The sequence below is a fragment of the Thermobia domestica genome, chromosome 15, assembly GCF_964235325.1.
Source record: "Thermobia domestica chromosome 15, izTheDome1.hap1.1, whole genome shotgun sequence".
Taxonomy (NCBI): domain Eukaryota; kingdom Metazoa; phylum Arthropoda; class Insecta; order Zygentoma; family Lepismatidae; genus Thermobia; species Thermobia domestica.
Window position 1 is genome coordinate 30,579,166 of NC_137468.1, and position 21,242 is coordinate 30,600,407.

Below are 21,242 nucleotides of genomic sequence, written 5' to 3' on the forward strand. Positions count from 1 at the left end.
ATTGTCTTTAATCGCATATTTAGATGCTACGAAAGGCATTTTTTTTATTTTTATTGGATAAGTCAGACATGGACTAAAGAAGATCCGAGAAGCGTTTTGGAACCAGATGATCAACCTGGTACCGCCAAAGAGAGCCGGGGCTTGACATCACATTTTTTTCTTGAGGCAATTTTCAAAAAAAAAAAAAAAAAAAAAATCCCGCCCTTAGCTTTCAAGATATTATATTGAAATTTCGCACACACATTTTATACACCTCTATCGATTTATCAATTTTTTTTTTTTTAGATTACGTAAACCCAAGCCCAGACCCAGGGGCTCAAAGTTTTCGAAAAAGGGATTTTCTCGGAAAATTTCCCGGTTTCTGGTGTACGTTATGGGCAAGCGACTGGTACCTTTTGAAAGGTTGCTTTATTCTGAAGAGAATGTGGTATGAACCATGATACAGGGACAAACAGTCTTGTTTTAGGAAATTTTTACATCGTCATATATACGTACATAAAAAAAGATTGGTCACCTTGAGATTTTCAAAAAAATCCGCCCTTAGTTTTCACTATATCACATTAAAATTTTGCACGCGTATTGTGAACGTAACTATATATTTTTTCCAGTGATTTGGTGATCCCTACGTCAACCCAGGCCCGGGCCAGAGAGGCACAAAATTTTTGAAGAAGTTAGTTTCGAAAAACTTCCAGTTTTCCCCAATTTTCCAGTTTCAGGTGTACGATACGGACAAGTGAGTAGTACTGTTGGAAAGGTTGCTCTATTGTGGGGAAAAAAGCGAGGTATGAATCAAGATCCTACGATAAATAGCAATGAAGCAGTACCTGCTTGACTGAAAGTCTAAAATTTATCTCAAAAAGCCAAGATCGTAAAACGGTTAAAGATATACACATATGTATTCACTGAGCTATGGGTAGTTGGAGAGATGTTTTGAAAGTTAATAATGTAATACAAATATTCATTGTAAGGTAAATCTTAATCTTTGTTCAAAAGAAAAAAAAACTAATTTAGTGAAAGGCAGAAAAACCTTGAATAAACGATCATCAGCAATGACAAAACGCCTTATAGAGACGAACTGACAAGACTGATTACTTTCACAAGCTTCGAAACCATATTTTGCGAAGTGTTATTTCTTTTCACAACAAAGACACTCGATTCATATCTAATGTGTTTTCTTCATTTCTCTTTTTCGTCTAAAGAAAGTCTATTTGTTACTAGGTTTTCTTCTTTCAATGTTGACAAATGCTTCAAGAAAGAAATAAGCTAGCATTTTGACTGTTGCCTTGACTACCAGTAAACAAAACAAAAGATCGATCTTTTCACTTCACTTCAACGTAATTATCAAAGTTATGGTTAACTTTTGATGTTCCATATAATACGACATCCACTTCATGTTCCAACTTGTTGCAGTTAATTCATCAATAAATAAACATAACTTAACTTTTGTAGACCAACCACAGAGAGGGCTATGGCCGATCAAGTTTCCCTTTTCGCTTTCCAAGGCAACTAAAGCGATATTAATGATATATACTAGGGTGGATCAAAAAGTAATGCCTTTCTCACTATAATTTTGTTTTTATAACACCTTCTGAACTATCCATGCCTGCTATTATAAAGATAATAGCATATCTCTACTCTACTAAATATATATAGATTGACTGATTAGAACCATGGATCTGAAGCAAAAAGAATAGTAGTCATTGAATTTCTGACAAAAGAAAGGTGTCCATCTAAAAAAAAAAATCTATAATTGCTTGAAAAATCTTTATGGACAAGCTGTAATGAATATCAGCAATGTATGGCATTGGGTGAAGAAATTTATAAACGAAGAAAAAGAAATTGCAGATAAACTGAGAAACGACCGGTGGACAACATTAGTCATAGATGTAAATCGAGAGAATGCTGATGAATTGATTCGAGGAGACAAGCGAATTACAGTTCAGAATGTTGCTGATGCATTGAACGTCTCGTATGACTCTGTCCAAGGAATAATTGCTGACTTCAGATATCACAAAGTTTGTGCTAAAATAGCTTTAAAATAATGCGTGAAGAAGCACATCCCTGAATTTTTCCAGGGTTTTAATGCCTGGGTTCGACGATGGCAGAAATGTATTCAAAATCATGGAGACTACATTGAACGGCAGTTTTCCGTAGAGAACAGTTCAGGCTATGATCTGTAATACCTTTTGCTGTTATATGTTTATTTACAATGTTTAATGCCACAGGAGGTATTACTTTTTAATCCACCCTCGCATATACACTCCGTAAAGAAAAAATAGCGACACTTGCTCGGATATGGTTTTCGCAACACACTTTAATCAATATCATTTTTTACATGAATTCCTGATAATATTACAATGCATATTCTTAATGAGCAGTTCATTCTTAATACTTGCGCCAGAGTTTCAGGCTTTTGACATGAATTTAATGAATTTATATGCATATATAAGTAGCTATGTGTGTTTTGAGCAAAATCATTTATAGGAAGAGTTATACATAAAACTGAAAAAGATCAACAACAATAGCAGAAAACAAGAAATGGAATTTCTTGAGGGTAAGACATATTATGTACAAACATCGGGAAGTACCATACACCAAACTAGTATTTTGTATGTGCACCATGGGCTTTCTGCAGTGCAGCGAATCATCGGAGCCCTTTGGTAACAAGGTTATTGCAAAATGCAACCTCGATTTCACGGAATAACACCCGGATTATCTGTTCCTTGAATTCCATTCTGTTTGAGATAGTTGTCTATTGAATCTTCTACTCATACTGATCCACAAATTTTTAACTGGATTCATGTCAGGTCAGTTTGTAGGCCACATGAGTCTCTAAATAGTCATATTCTTGAACCACGTATTAACGATTTTCGCGCGGTGACATGAAGCATTATCGTCCTGGAAAAGGAAGTAGTCCAAATTTTCTTCAGAAAAGTCGTCTTTAGCTGTTGTAAGAATTTTACGTACCAGAATTTGAAAATATTTTCGTGCATCAAACGATCCTTCACATATATCCGCCGTTCTTACGTCTTTAACGGTGAACCAAGCCCATACCATCACTCCGTAACTGAATATATGCATCTCTTAAACAAAATCCTTGTCAAGTATCTTGCTTGTTCGTATCCACAACTTCACACCACCATCGTTTCCCACTATTCTAAACTTCTTTTCAACGAAGAAAACGACGTACTTTCAGTTGTCATAAGTCCAAGTTGCATATCAACTCACAAAACTACATGTTGAAGTCCTCTGTGTTTTGTCAGTTTGACTTTCTATGCGGTTTCTTCTTTGTAATATCCTCTTCATACAGTCAAGACAATACAGTTGTACGAGTAACTGCAGTTCCAAGATCATGTCAAACTACAGAAGCGATTTTTGGGGAAATCACTCCTGAAATCGGCAGTGCTATTGATTTCATTTAGCAATCTGCTCTGGGTGATGCTTTCTTTTTAATTGCACACTGTTGACGAAGGGACAATTTGTTATGCTATTTCCACTTGTGGATTACTCTTCCTGCCGTAGAATCATGGATTTTCAGTATTCCATCTATTCCCTTAGAGATTTGCCTTAGCTGTGCAAAGCAATAATTATGCCTTGTTCACATGGCAACAAGTCACATTTCTTACTCATCTTATTTGTTTACAGTCCACATGTAGCAGCAAAATCACACACAAACAACGCTACACAATAACAATTTTGCCACTTGACACTGTTCAAACAATGAACAATCATAAAATGCTTTTTACCTTAGCCTATATATCACAAATGCAATGCAAAATTCTCGCTACAATAATTTACGAGATGCACTCAGTGCCATCTAGCGAAAATATTACTGATACACAAACAATTGGCAAGCGATGTCGTACACCACAGGTGTCACAAATAACGCAAATGAACTATCCAACTCTTCAATTCCTTCTATTTCTCTTCTAACGGACTGCAACTATGGTTTCTGTGTAAGTTAGCTTGAGAATTGAGATGTCGCTATTTTTTTTTTTTTTTTTTTTTACAGATTGTAATTGATGGAATAAAACTAAGATACCAATTTTTAAGTAGCAGGTTGGCCAAACAAAATTCCTGTATATGCCTAGGTACTTACTTTGTGTCCGACCGTCCGTCCGAGAGGCAAAAAATCTCAAGAACTGCTTGATGTATCAAAATCAAATTTGTCCAGAATACAGATGGTCAAAAGTTGGCCATGGAGTTCGTCGATAGAGGTGATCCATTTAGTTAATCCGAAGATATGGCTTCCTCATATATTCCCATATGGGGTTACTAAAGATTAATTACGCCTTGATAGTATATAACCCAACTGTATCTAATGTCAGGTTGGTTGCATAATAGTATTCAGTTGTATAATACCATTCAGTATCTTTTGAACTATAGCAAAACTTATACACTTCGCAGATGAGTATCGAGTAAAAATGGCTCAATGAAAGTACCCATGCTCAAGGGGCGAATTGAGGTTCCACAGAGAATCGAACCCGGTTCTCCCGTGCCGAAGGCGCGTACGCTAACCACATACCCACGAACGAGTTCTGAAACTTTTTTATGTTCTATTTTTTAGGGTTTTTCTCTCTTGCTCAATATGAATGTATTTAACTAAAGAATCGTTTATAACCCTTACAAGAACTTGTAGCAAAATAATTGGCCATAATATATAGTGTGTGTGGAGTGTATAAAAGGTAATATTCTCAATTACGACAATAATTTCGGATAATCCGAACATTTGCTAATCCGAATAGTCACTTATCCTAATTGGTCCGGATTAGAGTGATTCCAGTATACCTAAAACTGCACTTTTTACAGAATTTTCATATACAATGAGATACGATATTCTAATTTTTAAAGGGGCCGCGGTGGCTCAATGGTAGAGCGTTCACCTCCAGTGCGTGTGGTTTCTGCTTCGATCCCAGTTTGCGCCAAATAGCCTTTGTGGTGGATAAATATCGTGTACATGGGTTTTCTCGGAATTCTTTCACTTTCCTCCACTTTCTTCATTCCACCATTTAACTAATTATCATCACCACAGTCTCTCTTAGACTTGGTACATTAGCGTAGGACGTCACAAAAAATATTTTGAGGGGAAAGAGGTTTCCAATTTGTTCCACTGGGAGGTAAGGGTACATCATAGGAGATTGATTCAACCCTGTTCACACATATTTGTTGTTTGAATCGCAACATGAAAAAAAAAGTCAGCACGAAATCGTATCTTATTTATTTCTATTTTATAGCATAACGTGCATGTTGTTGATTCACAAAACAAGGAGGAAATGTAACAAAACAGAATATTTTATTGTTCTACACAACAAGAGCAGACCTTCACCTACTTCACAATGTTCCCTTGAATATGAATATCGACCACAAAAAGTGCCAGTCACAAGATCATATTGATTAATGAGCTAATACAAAGCCATTCCACGCATGAAAAGAGTAACAAGATACGAGAAAACGTAACAGAAACTGAAAAATGAAAACCGATACCTACACCGCTTTCTGTATCTTTCTCTCTCTCTTTCGTTAAGAAACAGTGACCTTCTGTAGTGACACTTGAATAGTTTACAAATGTAACTACAGTAGTGTCACAAAAGATCTCATCAACTAACACTATAGCACTATACCTTGAATAAGCCTGCCATATATATATATATATATATATATATATATATATATATATATATATATATATATATATATATATTCATGAGTATACGGGACACCTTCAATCTCTCTCCACCCCAAATTTTCCAACACAATGTATTTTTGGAAATATTTTCACTGCATTATTTGAAATGGATACAAAGAAGTAACGAACAATCTGTATGAGGAAACTTTATGCTTCTGAAAATCTCCTATGAGCGTTTTGTATTTTTGTGAGTTTCTTTTTATTTATTTATTTTTTATCTGAACACACTTCAAATTTGAAGAAAAAGTGCATTACTGTTTAGGCATTCTTGTTAACACACAAGTGAAACACTGCATTTGTGATGATTATCAAACACAGCTCTACTCGTGCACTTAAAGATTGCAGATCCCATTGTCTGCCAACAAACAACTGCAACTCTGCGCTGCGAGTCTAGTCTATTGTTTGCTCGCTATGAAATCGGAGAGAGTGATGTAGTGATAACTTGCTCCAAGATGTTTCATGTTACAACTCATTCACTAATAACAGGGTTCCCAGTTGATAAGCTGATATTGATAATAGGACGGGACTAAAATACAGGACATTTGCATGTCCCAACTAAACCTTCGGGGACACGGAACACTCGGGTCTAAAATCGGGACTGTCCCGTCTTTTACGGGACGTATGGCAGGTTTAATCTTGAAGGTATTGTCAAACATGACTAGGTATTGATCTTTAAATGGAGCTTAAGTCTATCAGATTATTTTTTCAATGAATCAAGAGATGCTTTTCAACTTCGGTCGGAATGACAGTTTGATAAAAAGTTTTCTTTTATATTACCATGATTTTTGTCCGGGGACAGATTTGTAAATTTTGGAACGTACCCGGGAATCGGAGCTGTCTGGTAACTTTAGCTTAAGCCTCACACAAACTGATCTGAAGCTCTCAATTATGAGCAACCATACCAGTACTCCCTGTTAAACGTTTAATTGTCGAAACTATTAATTACCTAAATATTTTCTTAATAAACGTTTAATTATTTGTTAAATAAAAATAAAATATATCGAAGCAATTATTACAACTTTAAACAGCATTAAAATGATAGGTTAAAGGGGGAAGACAACCTAGTTTATAAAAACGTGAGAAAAATAGGACATGAAATAGACTGGGAAGGCAAAAAGAAATATTCTAAGGAAGTAGACAGAACCCAGAGCAGATAAGAAGAGAGATTAATGAATTGTACTAGATATGCATGATTTGTGGAACAAAGTAGAAATACAGAAAAGAAAGAGGACAAAAATACAACATGCACTCTAGTGCAAGATATGAGGGGAAAATTACAGAAGTGCATGCCTCGAGTCGTAAATAATTTAAAAACAAAAACAGTATGTTAAAAAAAAGAAACATGTTTTTAGAAAAGCTCCACGAGTCACCGTTTGTTTCTAAACCAAGGTTTTTTGCAGACAACGAGAAAAAATAACTCTAAAAGCACATGGAAAGCAAAATGATTGTGTTAGAATGTGCTAAGATTAGCTTCTAATGTAGGTTTACAGAAAAAAAAAAAGCAAGAACATCTGCTCTTACGCTCCCGATATTTTGTATAATCAAGTTAGTGGAAAACTTATTGATTAAAGTGTATTTTCATTTCAGTTATACATATTAATAATTTTGAGTTCTTAAAATTACATTAAAATAATGTTGAAAAACCCAAGCACATTATTATTTCTACAAACATACATTTTCTGACGTTTCAAAAATTATGTACAATGGAGGAGACAATAAGTCATTCTAATATCAAAGTACATTTATAAAGTTTCTAAAAATTCAAATCAGAGCCATGCCGTAGAAAATCAGCGCCCGGGCGAGAGTATGCGACGGCATTCCCGTACATATGAGTGAGGTCGACAGACCAGCCGCGAAGCGCCACCATGGTTGGCGCGAATCGCAAGAAAATTTTCAAAAGTAAACCCCGCTTTTCCTTGATTTAGAGCATTTTTATTGTTTTTTCCTTCCATTTTATATATGCGCACATGCATTTTCCTAACATGAATAACATTTTCCCTGTCTTTTTTCTTTCCTTCTTTTCTTTTTTCCTCCGGAATTTTGCGCCCCCTTACTTCGACGGCCGGGACCGTCGCCCTGCTTGCCTCCCCCGAACGGCACGGAACTGATTAAAATGAAAAATGAAAACACAATAATTCATTATCTATAGATTGGCTTCCTAGAAATTATACAACTGAACTGAAAAGATACTACAAAAAGAGAAACTTACCATATTGGGGCTAGTAAGAAATTGACAACAAATAACGATCGGATTCACGTTGCAGTGTTAAAAAGGAAAATAACCGAATATTGTTTCTTTCTTTCCGCTACTTGCTGGTCAATACACATTAACAGCTGTTTCCAAATGCACAGCAGGATCACTTATGGTGTTTCGCTACTTAAATGGAGTGAGACAGTGTTGATGTTTTGAGTATTTCTTGGAACTGACGACCATATCTAAACTTGTCGTCACGGATGAAAGGAGGAAAAGAATAAAGAATGTGGCGTATCGTTTTGTAGTTATTACTATGCCGAAGTAAAAAAATTTAAAATATACAGTACGAATGACAAACCATTATTCGTATTTATTACATATGATGTCCGTGTAACGTGGGTTCCTGTCACCACGGCATGGCGCGTCCTCAGGTTGCGGATCGAGGAAAAGGCCTCTAGATATAGAGGTTAGCTGCGAATATACTGAATAAGCAGTCGCGGACAGACGACTAGGAGTGGTCCTCCAGCTTGGGGGTTTGGGTAAGGCTAACACCCTCATCCTGTAAAAAAAGGTACTTGTTCAGAAACATTCACAAAAGCCTCGGACAAGGACTGATAACTTGGCACGACATCAGCAAAAGAAAATGAACATGAGATTTGGAACATGGAATATTAGAAGTCTTTATAGGGCAGGCGCGTTAAAATCTGTAACAAGTGAGTTAGAGAAATACAGGATGGACTTAGTAGGAGTTCAGGAAGTTAGATGGGAAGGAAATGGATCTGAGAATTCCGGAAATTTTACGTTCTTTTACGGGGAAGGAAATAAAAATCACCAGTTAGGAACAGGGTTTTTCGTTCACAAACGAATATTACCAGCAATTAAACGGGTTGAATTTGTTACTGATAGACTTTCTTTTATTACTCTTAAGGGACGGTGGTGTGATATTATTGTTTTAAATGTACATGCTCCAACTGAAGATAAGGGTGACGATATAAAAGATAGTTTTTACGAAGAAGTGGAACGGATATTTGACCAACTCCCGCGATACCATATGAAGATTCTATTAGGGGATTTCAATGCGAAGGTAGGACGAGAGGATATTTTCAAACCGATTATAGGGAACGAAAGTTTGCATAAGGAAAGTAATGACAACGGTGTTAGACTCGTGAACTTTGCAACATCCAAAAACCTAATCGTGAAGAGTACAAAATTCCCACATCGCGACGTTCATAAATACACTTGGACATCACCAGACGGAAAAACACATAATCAAATTGATCACGTTTTAGTAGATAGAAGAAGACAAACTAGCATAATTGACGTCCGATCGTTTAGAGGGGCTGATTGTGACACTGATCACTACCTGGTAGCAGCGATAATACGGGAGAGATTATCGTTGAATAAAGGTAATATTCAATGTCCGAAAACGGAGAGATTTAATTTAAAGAAATTAGAAGAGAACCAGGTAAGAGAGGAATACCAGATTGAAGTTTCGAATAGATTCTCGGTTTTAGAAGACTCGGAGTGCACTAGTGTTGAGGATACTTGGATTGAAATTAGAGATAGCATTAAAAGTTTAGCAATAGAAAAATTGGGACACGCGGAAATACGTAGGAACAAACCATGGTTCGACCAAGAATGCATTAAACTAGCAGAGAAGAGAAAACAGGCAAAATTACGGTGGCTACAAAATCCGAATGAAATAACTACACAAAATTTCGCAGATATCAGGCGGGAAACTTCCAAAACTTTTAGAACAAAGAAACGGGATTTTTTGAAAGCTAAAATTAAGGAACTTGAAGATAATAGTAAAAATAAAAATATTCGGGACATGTATAAGGGGATCAGCGAATTTAAAAAAGGCTATCAACCTCGTGCTTATATATTAAAGAAATCTGACGGAACAGTTCTCACTGATACGGATAGCCTCTTAAATAGATGGAAAGATTTCTTTGACGATTTGCTGAACACGCAGCCAAAAACTAATGTGTGTGGAGAAAAGGAGATACACACCGCAGAACCGTATATTCCAGAACCCAATCGAATAAAAGTGGAAGCCGCTATAAAGAAACTAAAGAAACACAAATCTCCGGGTGTAGATGAAATTCCGGCTGAGTTAATTTTAGCTGGAGGCGAAAAATTGTGGAACAAGATACACAAACTCATTCTCCTTATCTGGAACAAGGAAGAATTGCCACAAGAGTGGAAAGAATCAATCATTGTTCCAATTCACAAGAAAGGCGACAAAACTGACTGTAATAATTATCGAGGCATTTCTCTTCTGTCAACATCCTATAAAATCCTTTCAAATATTCTGTTAGCAAGATTGACTCCATACGCAGATGAAATTATTGGAGATTATCAGTGCGGATTTAGACGAAATCGATCAACTATCGACCAAATATTTACCATTCGCCAAATACTCGAAAAGAAGTGGGAATACAATACCCCGGTACATCAACTATTTATTGATTTTAGAAATGCTTACGACTCGGTCAGGAGAGAAACATTATACAACGTTTTTACAGAACTTGGAATACCGAGAAAGCTAATTAGATTAATTAAGATATGTTTAAGTGAATCCCAAAGTAATGTCCGGGTAAGAAAATTTTTGTCCACGAGCTTCCACGTCGAAAATGGCCTGAAACAAGGAGATGCGTTGTCGCCATTATTATTTAACTTTGTTCTGGAATACGCCATAAGGAAAATCAAAGATAGCAACCAGGGCCTAGAGTTGAACGGCATTCACCAGGTTATGGCATATGCTGATGATGTAAATTTAATAGGGGATGATAGGAGAACAGTAGAAATAAATGCAGAGATCTTATTAAACGCTTGCAGGGACATGGGTTTAGAAGTAAATGCAGAGAAAACTAAATACATGGAAGTGCGTCGGGACCATAATACGGTAAACTGTGGAGGCGTTAAAATATTAAATAATACTTTTGATAAAGTGGATACTTTCAAATATTTAGGATCAATATTAACAGACGAAAATCATATTCATGAAGAAATTAAATGTCGTCTAAAAGCAGGGAATTCGTGTTACTATTCGGTTCAAAATCTCTTGTCGTCGCGAATTCTGTCGAGGAATTTGAAGCTTAAAATATATAAAACGATAATCATGCCTGTTGTTCTGTATGGTTGCGAAACATGGTCGCTTACTCTGAGGGAAGAACATAGACTGAAAGTATTTGAGAACAGGATCCTGAGGAGAATATTCGGACCCAAGAGGAACGAGAATGGGGAATGGCGGAAGCTTCATAACGAGGAACTACATAGTTTATACGGCTTACCCAACATTGTTAGGGTCGTCAAGTCTAGGAGGCTTAGGTGGGCAGGTCATGTAGCTAGAATGGAAGAAAGTAGAAACGCTTTCAAAGTCTTGACTGGTAGACCCATAGGAAAACGACCATTAGGAAGACCTAGGCGCAGATGGGAGGATAATATTAAGATGGATCTCGCAGAGATAGGAATACAAAGTAGAAACTGGATGCAATTAGCTAAGGATAGAAGTCAGTGGAGAGCTTTTGTGAACGCGGCACTGAACCTCCGGGGTCCATAGGCCATAGAGTTAGTTAGTTAGTTAGTTATATATGATGTTCTTATATTGTATAAATAATTTTTAGTTGTATGTAAAAGAAGTAGTACTGGCTGACAGGCCAAACCATTTAAGCTATAGTGATCGCAAGCAATCGTAAAGCTTGACCTAGATATACCAATTTCAGCATCCAATAGAACGTGAGGGTGTGTCCCGCTTGTCAAACCCCCATTCCATGAAATTTTGCCAGTGTCGCTATACGGAGAAAATACCCTGAGGATGCAGTGTTGTCAGATCGTTGCTAAATTTAGTCTTGTTTATTTTTGTTATTGTTTCAAATTTTCGTCGTTATTATTGTCTCCGTTAATTTTGAATAACTGTTAGTGGTTGTGTTATAGTTCTTTAAATGCTGTTATTTTTCCCGCTCGTTCGCCATGTCCTCTAAGTTTGGCAACACTGTTGGTGCACTTCTACTATTGCACGTTTTCTCGCGTGTGCATTCGGAAGGCAGCTCCACAAACCGCACAAAACTCTTCCAATGTATCACACATGAGGAAAAGCAATTCTATGATTGGTGTACAGCCCAAACTTCACGAGTCGTCGCAGTCACTACAGAAACTTGAAATTTTAGCATTGCACAAGATTTGTAGCGTAAGGTATCACTAAGAAAAGCGAAATATGGATGGCAATTATTATTGTAAAATATCCATATCTGCAAATCTCTGAAAGGTAGAGACATGAAATTTGGTATATGGGCTTTCCATTTAAAATAATTAGACACATGTTTCATGGCTTTTTATATATATATGCTCTATATATAGCATGTAGCAAAAGAATATTTCTGGACATATGCTATAAAATAACTAGGAAATGTCATTTATAAACTCCTTACCCCCCAGCGCTTGAAACGACAGAAAGACAAAAACGAGTACTGCCAAAGTCCCGTATTTTCGCTAGTTACCTAATTTCCGAAAAGTTAGCTGAAATCCTGCATTTCGAAAGCCCATTGAGGTTTTCATTTCCATGTGGTATAAAATGTCGAAATGCACATGGTCTCTTTGTCGTCAATTCTATGGCTAGCGTTCCAGTAATAGGCCTATAATATACTAGACTTCGGCTAGGTGGGGATTTCGCTCCCAGACCCTCGCAATTAGTTGGCCTTCGGCTTCACACCTCTCGTATCCCTAACATCTCTCTAATCTTAAGGGATTTCGAGATATAGCTATCTTATTATAACAATAGCAACTTCCACATTTTTATCCCTTCTGAGAGAGAGAGAAGAAAATTAAAAACGCTGACACGTCTTTAATTATTTTAAATTAAAAGTCTCAGTAGCTATTTTCAGGACTCTAACCTTAATATTCGAGATATGGCCATTTTATTTTAACCATTGCAACACCCATTCTTTTTTCCTACCCTATAGGGAAAATATCTAAAAATGTTGGAACACGCCTTTAATTATTTTAAATGAAAAGCCTAAATACTAAATTTCATGTCTTTCACTTTAAGGGATTTCGAGAATAGTCATCCTGTTATAACAATTGTAATTCACCTTACTTTCTTCCCGCATTTTTTTTCCCTTCTAGGATATATATAATTTTCCATGTTACCCACCAATCTATGGTTGAGGTGAACAAGAAGATGAGATAGGAAATTAGTACTTGCCAGGTTCTTTGACAAATTTACTCTCTCACACTGCACAGTATTTCTTCATACCCTAAGACACAAGCCAAATGTCTCTCCAAGAAAGAAGTTCCAAATAACCTCGTTACCAATCTAAAAATATGACATGTCATAAAAATCCGAGCCTTGTTAATCACTAATGCACTTATGAAATTAAATTTTACTTCATTTTTCTTTTTTTCTGTAAAATTTCATCCGAATAATTTTAATGGGTTTTGTATGATAAGTAGTTAATCTGCAATAGATTATATGTTTTCTTTTAAATACTTTACAGGAAGGAAGAACACCGTTACATTATTGTGGGGCAAGCACTGATCCTCAAGGATTGTGGAAAATTTTAGAACTAGCAGGTGCTGAAACAGCTGTGACTGATCAACGGGGAAGAACCGCCAATTACTACAAAAATCATCCGAACGAAATAGAGTTACCTGATTCCAACAAGTACAGCGGTTACCTAATGCGTGGTTCAAGTAAAGACGGTGAGTACCTTTAAGTTAATAATATTGGATATCTTTCTACAGGTGGACGTAAGGTGTGGAAACACCTTAGTAAGCGATAACATATAAGTAAGGAATGAGCGGTAACATATAAGTAACAATATAAGTGAGGAATAGAGATGGGGCAAATGATTGACAATACATCACAATGATGTAGGCCATCTTGAATTTTAAGCAATCGTTTAAATGGAAACCATAGTATATGATACGTCATTTTGATGGCAAATTTTCGTAGAAATTGAATAGCTCTGTTATTTTTGCTTTAGTGCTAACTATTACGAAGTTATAGATGTTTCTCTGTTTGTATCACAGGGTCACGGTGGCTCAGTGGTAGAGCGTTCATCTCTAGTGTATGGGGTCCTTGGTTCGATCCCAGCTCGCGCCAAGTGAACTTTGTGGTGGACAAACACCGTATACATGGGTTTGCTCGGGGTTCTCCCGTTTCCTCCCACTTTCTTCATTCCACCATTTTCATTCATTTCTCATCAAAACCGTCTAGCTGGCTGGCATAACTGACAGCCTAGTTGGCATAACCGTAGGACGTAAAAGTTAAATATTTCATTTCAGTTTTCATTTGTTTGTATCACTGCTTGTTACTTACTAATAGAATGGCCTTGACGCATGCAGAGTGCATTGAGATTGTGTTGGACTCTGGAGAACGAAGCATGAGGGTGATTGCAAACGATTTTAACCGCCGTCATCCGAAAAGGACTCTCATCAGCAATGAAGAAATTTCAAAGCGCTGAAGAAATTTCAAGAGATTGGATCTGTGGCAGATCGATCAAAGACTGCTAGACCAGCATAGCGACAGACGAGGCAATAACTGTGTCAGTTTTGCCATCATTCAGTAAAAGTCCCAAACGAAGCACGCGTAATGTCGCCCGTGAAAGTGATGTTAGTCGCACCTCAATCGTGTGTATTTTGTCAGTGCATAAGTGGCACTCTTATAAGCTGCTACTTCACCAACACCTTACAGAAGATGATCCAGATCGTCGTCTGAAATTTACTCAATGGGCCACAGAGCAGCTACGACAAAAGCTTACATTCGTTTCTGACGTATCGTTTACTGATTAAACAAACTCTTAAGTGCTGGGCGAGGTTAAAAAACAGAACATGCGGTACTGATCGGACAATATTACTGCGGAATGGTTACCTCATTCTCCTGACCTGACACACTGGACTATCTGTGGGGATATGTAAAGTATGAAATGAAAATGAAATCTTTGAGTTTTACGTCCCACGGTTATGCCGGTTAGGCTAAAGGAGACGGTGATGATGAGTAATGAGTGAAATGGTGGAATGAAGAAAGTGGGAGGAAACGGGAGAACCCCGAGAAAACCCACGTACACGGTGTTTGTCCACTACAAAGTTTACTTGGCGGGGGCTGAGATCGAACCCGGGACCCCAAGCACCGGAGGTGAACGCTCTACCACTGAGCCACCGCGGCCCCTATGTAAAGTATGTTCTGTATGTGGTAAGAATTAGGGATATTCATCATCTCATGGAACGAATTGTGGACGCATGTTCCAATATTACAGCCGTCACTTTGCGCAAGGTTTTGCCTGGTTGGGAACTCAGAATGCATCTGACAATCGACTGGAACGGGGATTACACTGTACACGTCCTGTAGAGTGAGTGGTCCTTGCCATATCTTATATGAGTGGCTTCTTTGGTTGGAGGCACAACAAAGAAACAGAGTAACTTCGTAATCGCTAACTCTACAGCAGAAATAACAGTACCGTTCAATTTCCACACAAATTTGCTATTAAAATGATGTATTATATGCTACGGTTTGCATTTAAGACAATTGCATAAAATTCAAGATGGAAGACGTCACTGTGATCCCCATTCCTATTCCCCACCTACGTTGTTGCTTTGGTTATATTTTACAGTGTTTACCTCTTATTAGAGTGTTTCCACTTTCTGGATCACCTGTATATTAATTATAAACACCAATATAAATACACATAATACACAAGGGTACATGATTTTAATATTACAACATGTCTTCCAATGCACTCCGGACTTCTTTTTAAGTGATAAAACCTATTACAAGTTCACATATTTTCGTTGGTGGTTATTTGGGGAGGCTATGGTCTAATGGCAAGATATGTCTACCAATATAAAGAAAATTTCTCTTACTTATCTCAAATTGATTGCAAAGAAGAAAAAATTCAAGACTCGTCCTCAAAACAATTGTTTAACATTCGATGTTATCGTTTAGAATAAATCCTTATGAATTTGTTTAGCAGGAATTAATGTGTTGCCACGACCAAGCTGTATTTACACATTTCCAATTCACAAATTTGTATAATAATAAAAATCGTGTTACAGCAAGTGTCACTTTACTTTTATTCACGCTATGTACTAGAACTGTTTCTCGCTACGAAAGAGAGTAACAAGAGAGTTCCATTTATGATGTTCTATATTTAATATGTTTTTTCTTGGACTTCCAGGACTGAATATAACTCGAGCTAACATTCGAATCTGGATCCACGACAGAGATCTCGGACGACTCGAACAAATTATCTGGGAAGGCCACGGAGACAAACTACTAGTAGAAACTAGCAATGGTCCTCGCGTCAAACGTTTCCTTGATGCAGTTCCTTATATAATGGTAATTATCATGTTTTAATCATATTTTCATTATAGTATACTTATATAAGTATGAAACATTTAAAGAAATGTAAATTAATGCACAAAATTATTTACCTTTAAAATTGGATTATAACTTTCCTTTCGTTGGCTATTGGATGGAGATGGGGTGGCGTTGCCAATTTAGCCACTTTATGATTGAGTTGATTTATTTCCGCCTGTGTTTAGCCAGTAAAAACGTAGTTTAACTATTTAGCCAATTTTGTATTCACATAGTTGCCAATTTCCAGCCATTTGTCATTAGTGGTAGCTGAATATGTTTTACAATCAAAATTATACCTAGGTATGATTTACTGTTTTGCTAATTTACACACTATCCTAAAACCCTTTACAATACGGATATATCCGTCTCGTCAATTCTTTTGCTGGGTGCATAAGACGAATTTATCCGTCCGTTATTTTCTATGGCCTTTATACATAATGAGTACCACGAGTTAAATATTTGAAAATTCACTGTAGTTAAGTTTTGCCTGCATGCGAAGAACCCTTCTGTAGCTTTTGCGGATTTTTCACGATGGCCCTTGACGTTCCTGAATATTAAAGAAACCGTGAAGCTTGATTTGTGAATTTTTTTTCGTTGTACTCTTCGGGATGGCTCAAAAGTATTTCCTGTCATTTTGTCTTGTAGCGTAAACCATGTACATTTGAAACAATACCATGAAACAATTCTATACGTTGACGTTATTTGCTGGAAAATTAAGCCACTATGAATGAGATTTGACGACCTGAAATTAGACACATCTTCTAAATATATATATATATATATATATATATATATATATATATATATATATATATATATATATATATATATATATATAAGTCATTCCCGCTTATTATCACAGTATCACGGCAACTCCAAAATCTGGAAATTTAACCTTTCATAGAGCATTTCTATTTCAAGTGTGCCCCTCCTGGCGCTGCTGTTGATGTGTGTTTTCCCGTACCTCCTTCGGAAGAGTAACGACAAGTTGCTGTGCCCGACTTCTTTCAATAATTGGAGGTGGACAGGATTGCCACAATGAACAATTTCACGGGCTTCGCTGTGAACCGTCTTGTTAGCCATTCTAAGTAGCTTATGATCTTCACTCGCCAAGACCAAAAGACTAAATGACAAATTGGCAGCACAGCCGAGGTCATTCACTTCTTTCTCCAAAGCAAAGGGAAAGGTTTGCTCTGTAAGAGGACAGCGGGGATGGGATCGAAGTATGTTTTACATATTTTCTGAAGGCATACTTGAAATATAAAGGCTCTAGTTAATTTCAACGTGCATTTACTTTGTGAACAAAAATTTTGAATACATGTCCGGCGAAGCCTATGTTCTTTTAGTGTTATGATAGATCAAGTGTGTCACCGGTATGTAGCCAACGTTGCCGCAAGGAATGGGGTGAGGAGAATTTAAGGGATGTGTTGTACCTCTCATCAATGATGTAAAGTGTTAGCCATCTTGAGCTCTATTTTTTATTATTATTATTATTTTAGCGAATAACTTACAAGCAACGAAAAAATCAAAAAGTTAGAAATTGAGCAAGATAATACCTACAAATTGCTACCGTATTAAATAATCTGAGAATTGTTTTCAGACCTTTTCTTACAGGCGAGAAATTAAGTGCGCAGTTTATGACATCACAACTATCAGGCACCCAAATTGTTCACCTGTATGGGAGGTTTTGGTAAAAGCAGAGATAAAAGTGGATCTGAAAAGGTAGGGGGACGGATGACGTCACGCCGTCTCCCGTGGCTATCTTTGCCAATTGTAATATTTAGGAAGTGGAGAGATTCTATAGATATTGTTTGGAAGTGGGATAACGGCATCCTCCCGCGTTCCCCCTCTTCCCTCCATACTTTTACCCTTGGATAAGAGCAATAGTTCAACAGCATTTTCCAAATAGTACCTAGCTCACTTTCTAAATTTTTGAATGTCTTTTAAGTTAACCACTAAAATTTTAAGGGGCTGAGAGTATCGAAGGCTCTTACGAATGAAAATATTTCATTGGAGAATACAGAAAAAGTATTAAATTTTTTAGGAGTACAGTAAAGCTATGAAATATTTTTTTCTTTATTTTTAAATTCTGTTAGCTATACATTTAGCTACTATTGGAGAAGAGTTTACTATTTTAACGGAATTTTATGCGTCTTTTAGCTATATTCTGGACGCACTTGGATACAGGGAAGCATGAGAATGTGGGGATATACTGCACCTTTCTCTTCTGAATCTTCCGATTAGTTATCTTGAAGTAATTATTGGCTGATAAGTCGTTGGCGAGATGGGGAGACCCTTAGAACAAAATACATGGAACAAACTTCCTATTAAACGTTAATTTGAGCCATACGAAAGAAAATAGTGAGATGGTTAATTAGCTATGTTGAACATATACTGTGTCCTTACAATAAAGATTTGCGAAAACAAGTCAATGAATGGCATTTCTTTACTGATCTACGTATTAGACTAACAAAATCTCTATCGTTTATTTTTTAAAGTACGGGACTTGTGAGGAAAGTAAAGATACAAACACATTTGCACATTAGGGGAAAATATGTGAATCAAAATTGGCTGGCAGTAACCTTGATCCATACGACGATGATTTGGAGTAATTCGGCAATGCTGGGCTGAGTTTTGTGCGAGAAGCACGCGTTGGAAATACGTAGTAGCGGTAATATCAAATCTCAGCAGGTATGAAATGCAAAAATATCATCAAGGAGTTGCTTGCAGATTCCAATGGGACGTTCTTGAGCATCCACTATGCAGCCCTGAACTTGCACCAAGTGACTACCATCTGTTCCTATACCTAAAGAAACCTCTTGGTGGTAAACACTTTGACGACGACGACGACGAGGTTAGGGAAGAAGTTACAATGTAGTTCCAGGCACCGAAGTTTACGATTCTGGGATAGAAAAAAATTGTTCCGCGTTTAAACAAATGTTTGGACGATGGTGGCATTACGTGGAGAAACAGCTTCTGTACCAATGTAGCCAATGTATTTTCTTTGCGTCCATTACACTTCTTGCATATCTTATTTTTCATTTGTCTTTACTTTCCTGATAAGTTTCGTACGATCCAAATATTTGTTCAAAAAAGTGTGCATAGATGGCATCTGATATCATAGGTAGGTTATAGAGAGTAGTAAGAGTGCCGGGGAACGCGGAAGGACGCCATCTCCCCACCTCCAAGAAATATGTACAGCGTCCCCCTAGTTCCTAACAAATACAATGATCAAAGATAGGCAAGGGGACGGCGTGACGTCATGCCGCTACCTACCGTCCGCCTACCTTTCCAGATCAACTTTTACCTCTGGTTATATATCACATAATAAAAGTTTAGTTGTATCTAATTTCATTAAATTGCAGCACAAGCTCATATAATTTTGTAACTTTATACAGAAAAAAGCTATTATTAAATATTTTACATTTTATTTTCAGGGAACAATAAAAGAAATACACAGATCTGTTGTGAAAAACAACCAAACTGACTTCAAGGAACGCACAGAGGCACCAGTGCCACCTGAAATATTGCTCAGTAAAGACAGAAATGGACTGACACCATTGCACAAGGTAAATTCTATTTAAATAATAATAATAATAATAATAATAATAATAATAATAATAATAATAATAATAATAATAATAATAATAATAATAATAAAGTTGTTATTATCAGTGATCAAATTTAGCTAGTATGCGCCAACAGCTAGTTGCATAACACAAGGCAATTTTCTGATATATAAGCTACACAACTTAATTTTACCTTCACGACAGAGATTTTCAAGTCCCGATTGATTTGCAAGAATTATATATTTCAAATGGAGAGTAGCATTATCATAAAATAACTTGTCTGTAAAATGCACGTGATATTTTAAAATTTGAAACTGTTAACATTAGGACGTTAGCATCTTACGAACAACAAGCAGCCACTTGATTACAAGAGCACATTGTTTATTAAACCTATATACACAAAGTGGTCCATAAATTCCCGGACTGATTTTTGTTTAACCGCTTGCCTACCAACACTATTTGTGGGGGTAGCAACTTACTAGGCTTACTTAATAAGAATCAAATTGGCGTTAATGTAGCTGCAGTAGTTTAAAAGACAAAACGTGTGATTCACACCTATGCTGTTAGTCTGTGCCAAGTGTGAAATGAATGAGAAGGACAAACAATGTGTAACGATTAAATTCTGCTGTAAAGCTCACGTACTTTGGTAAAGCCAAAGTATCTGGAACAAACAGGCTTAAAAAAATATTCAGAAAGCTTTTTTAAGAGGCACAAACGGTTTCGGGAGGGAAGCGAATCAGTGAAGAACGATGAGCGCAGTGGCTGGCTTAAAAAAAACCGGAAGCGACGACATCGCTGTCGTCACCAAAATGGTCATAGATCGAAAAGTGACGTTTCGGTTAATAGCAGCTATACTCAATATACCGAAAATGTGGTTTTATGAATTTTAACCGAAGACTTGAGAACACGGAAAGTGTGCACAAAATTAGTTCCGAAGTTTCTGGATTTAGAACAAATCATAACCTTGCACCACCACCCTTAATCTCCAGATCTATCTCCGCCTGATTATTTTCTGTTTCCCAAGATGAAGTTGCTACTAAATGGTGAAAAGTTCGATACCATCAAGGAGATTCCAAAAGCTGTGACCGATCAGCTTAACAGGATTCCCGCAGAAGAGTTTTTCAAAGCCAATAAAAAGTTGGAAATACACGTTCAACAGTGTATTGCTTCAGAGCCTATTTTCACTTTAAAAAATGATAACAGCATTCTTATTTTCCTTCCAATGGTCCTAGCCCGGAGACTTATAAGCCGCACTGTGTATTAAGAATATAATTTATATAATAGGATTGAAGAAACAAAAAAAAAAGAAAGAAAAGAAAAGAAAAAACAGAAAACTATAAAAATTCCAGTTACGATGTCGACCTCGAGACTTGAACCTGGGATCTCCCTTCCGATTTCTAAGTATTATCATTCTATACCATTTGTTACAGAGAA

The 21,242-nt window shown here is 36.8% G+C and overlaps 2 protein-coding genes across 4 annotated transcripts in view; one reads left to right on the forward strand and one right to left on the reverse strand.

Moving 5' to 3' along the window:
* Positions 1-21,242, reverse strand: part of LOC145672160 (uncharacterized) — a 315,761-nt gene that overhangs the window by 200,448 nt on the left and 94,071 nt on the right. The window lies entirely within an intron of this gene.
* LOC145672159 (uncharacterized) overlaps positions 1-21,242 on the forward strand; it is a 155,471-nt gene that overhangs the window by 67,305 nt on the left and 66,924 nt on the right. Inside the window, exons 4-6 of the mRNA XM_081741499.1 lie at positions 13,379-13,583; positions 16,058-16,218; positions 19,677-19,808. Of these exons, the coding sequence (XP_081597625.1) occupies positions 13,379-13,583; positions 16,058-16,218; positions 19,677-19,808 (498 nt within the window). The remainder of the gene's footprint in view (positions 1-13,378; positions 13,584-16,057; positions 16,219-19,676; positions 19,809-21,242) is intronic.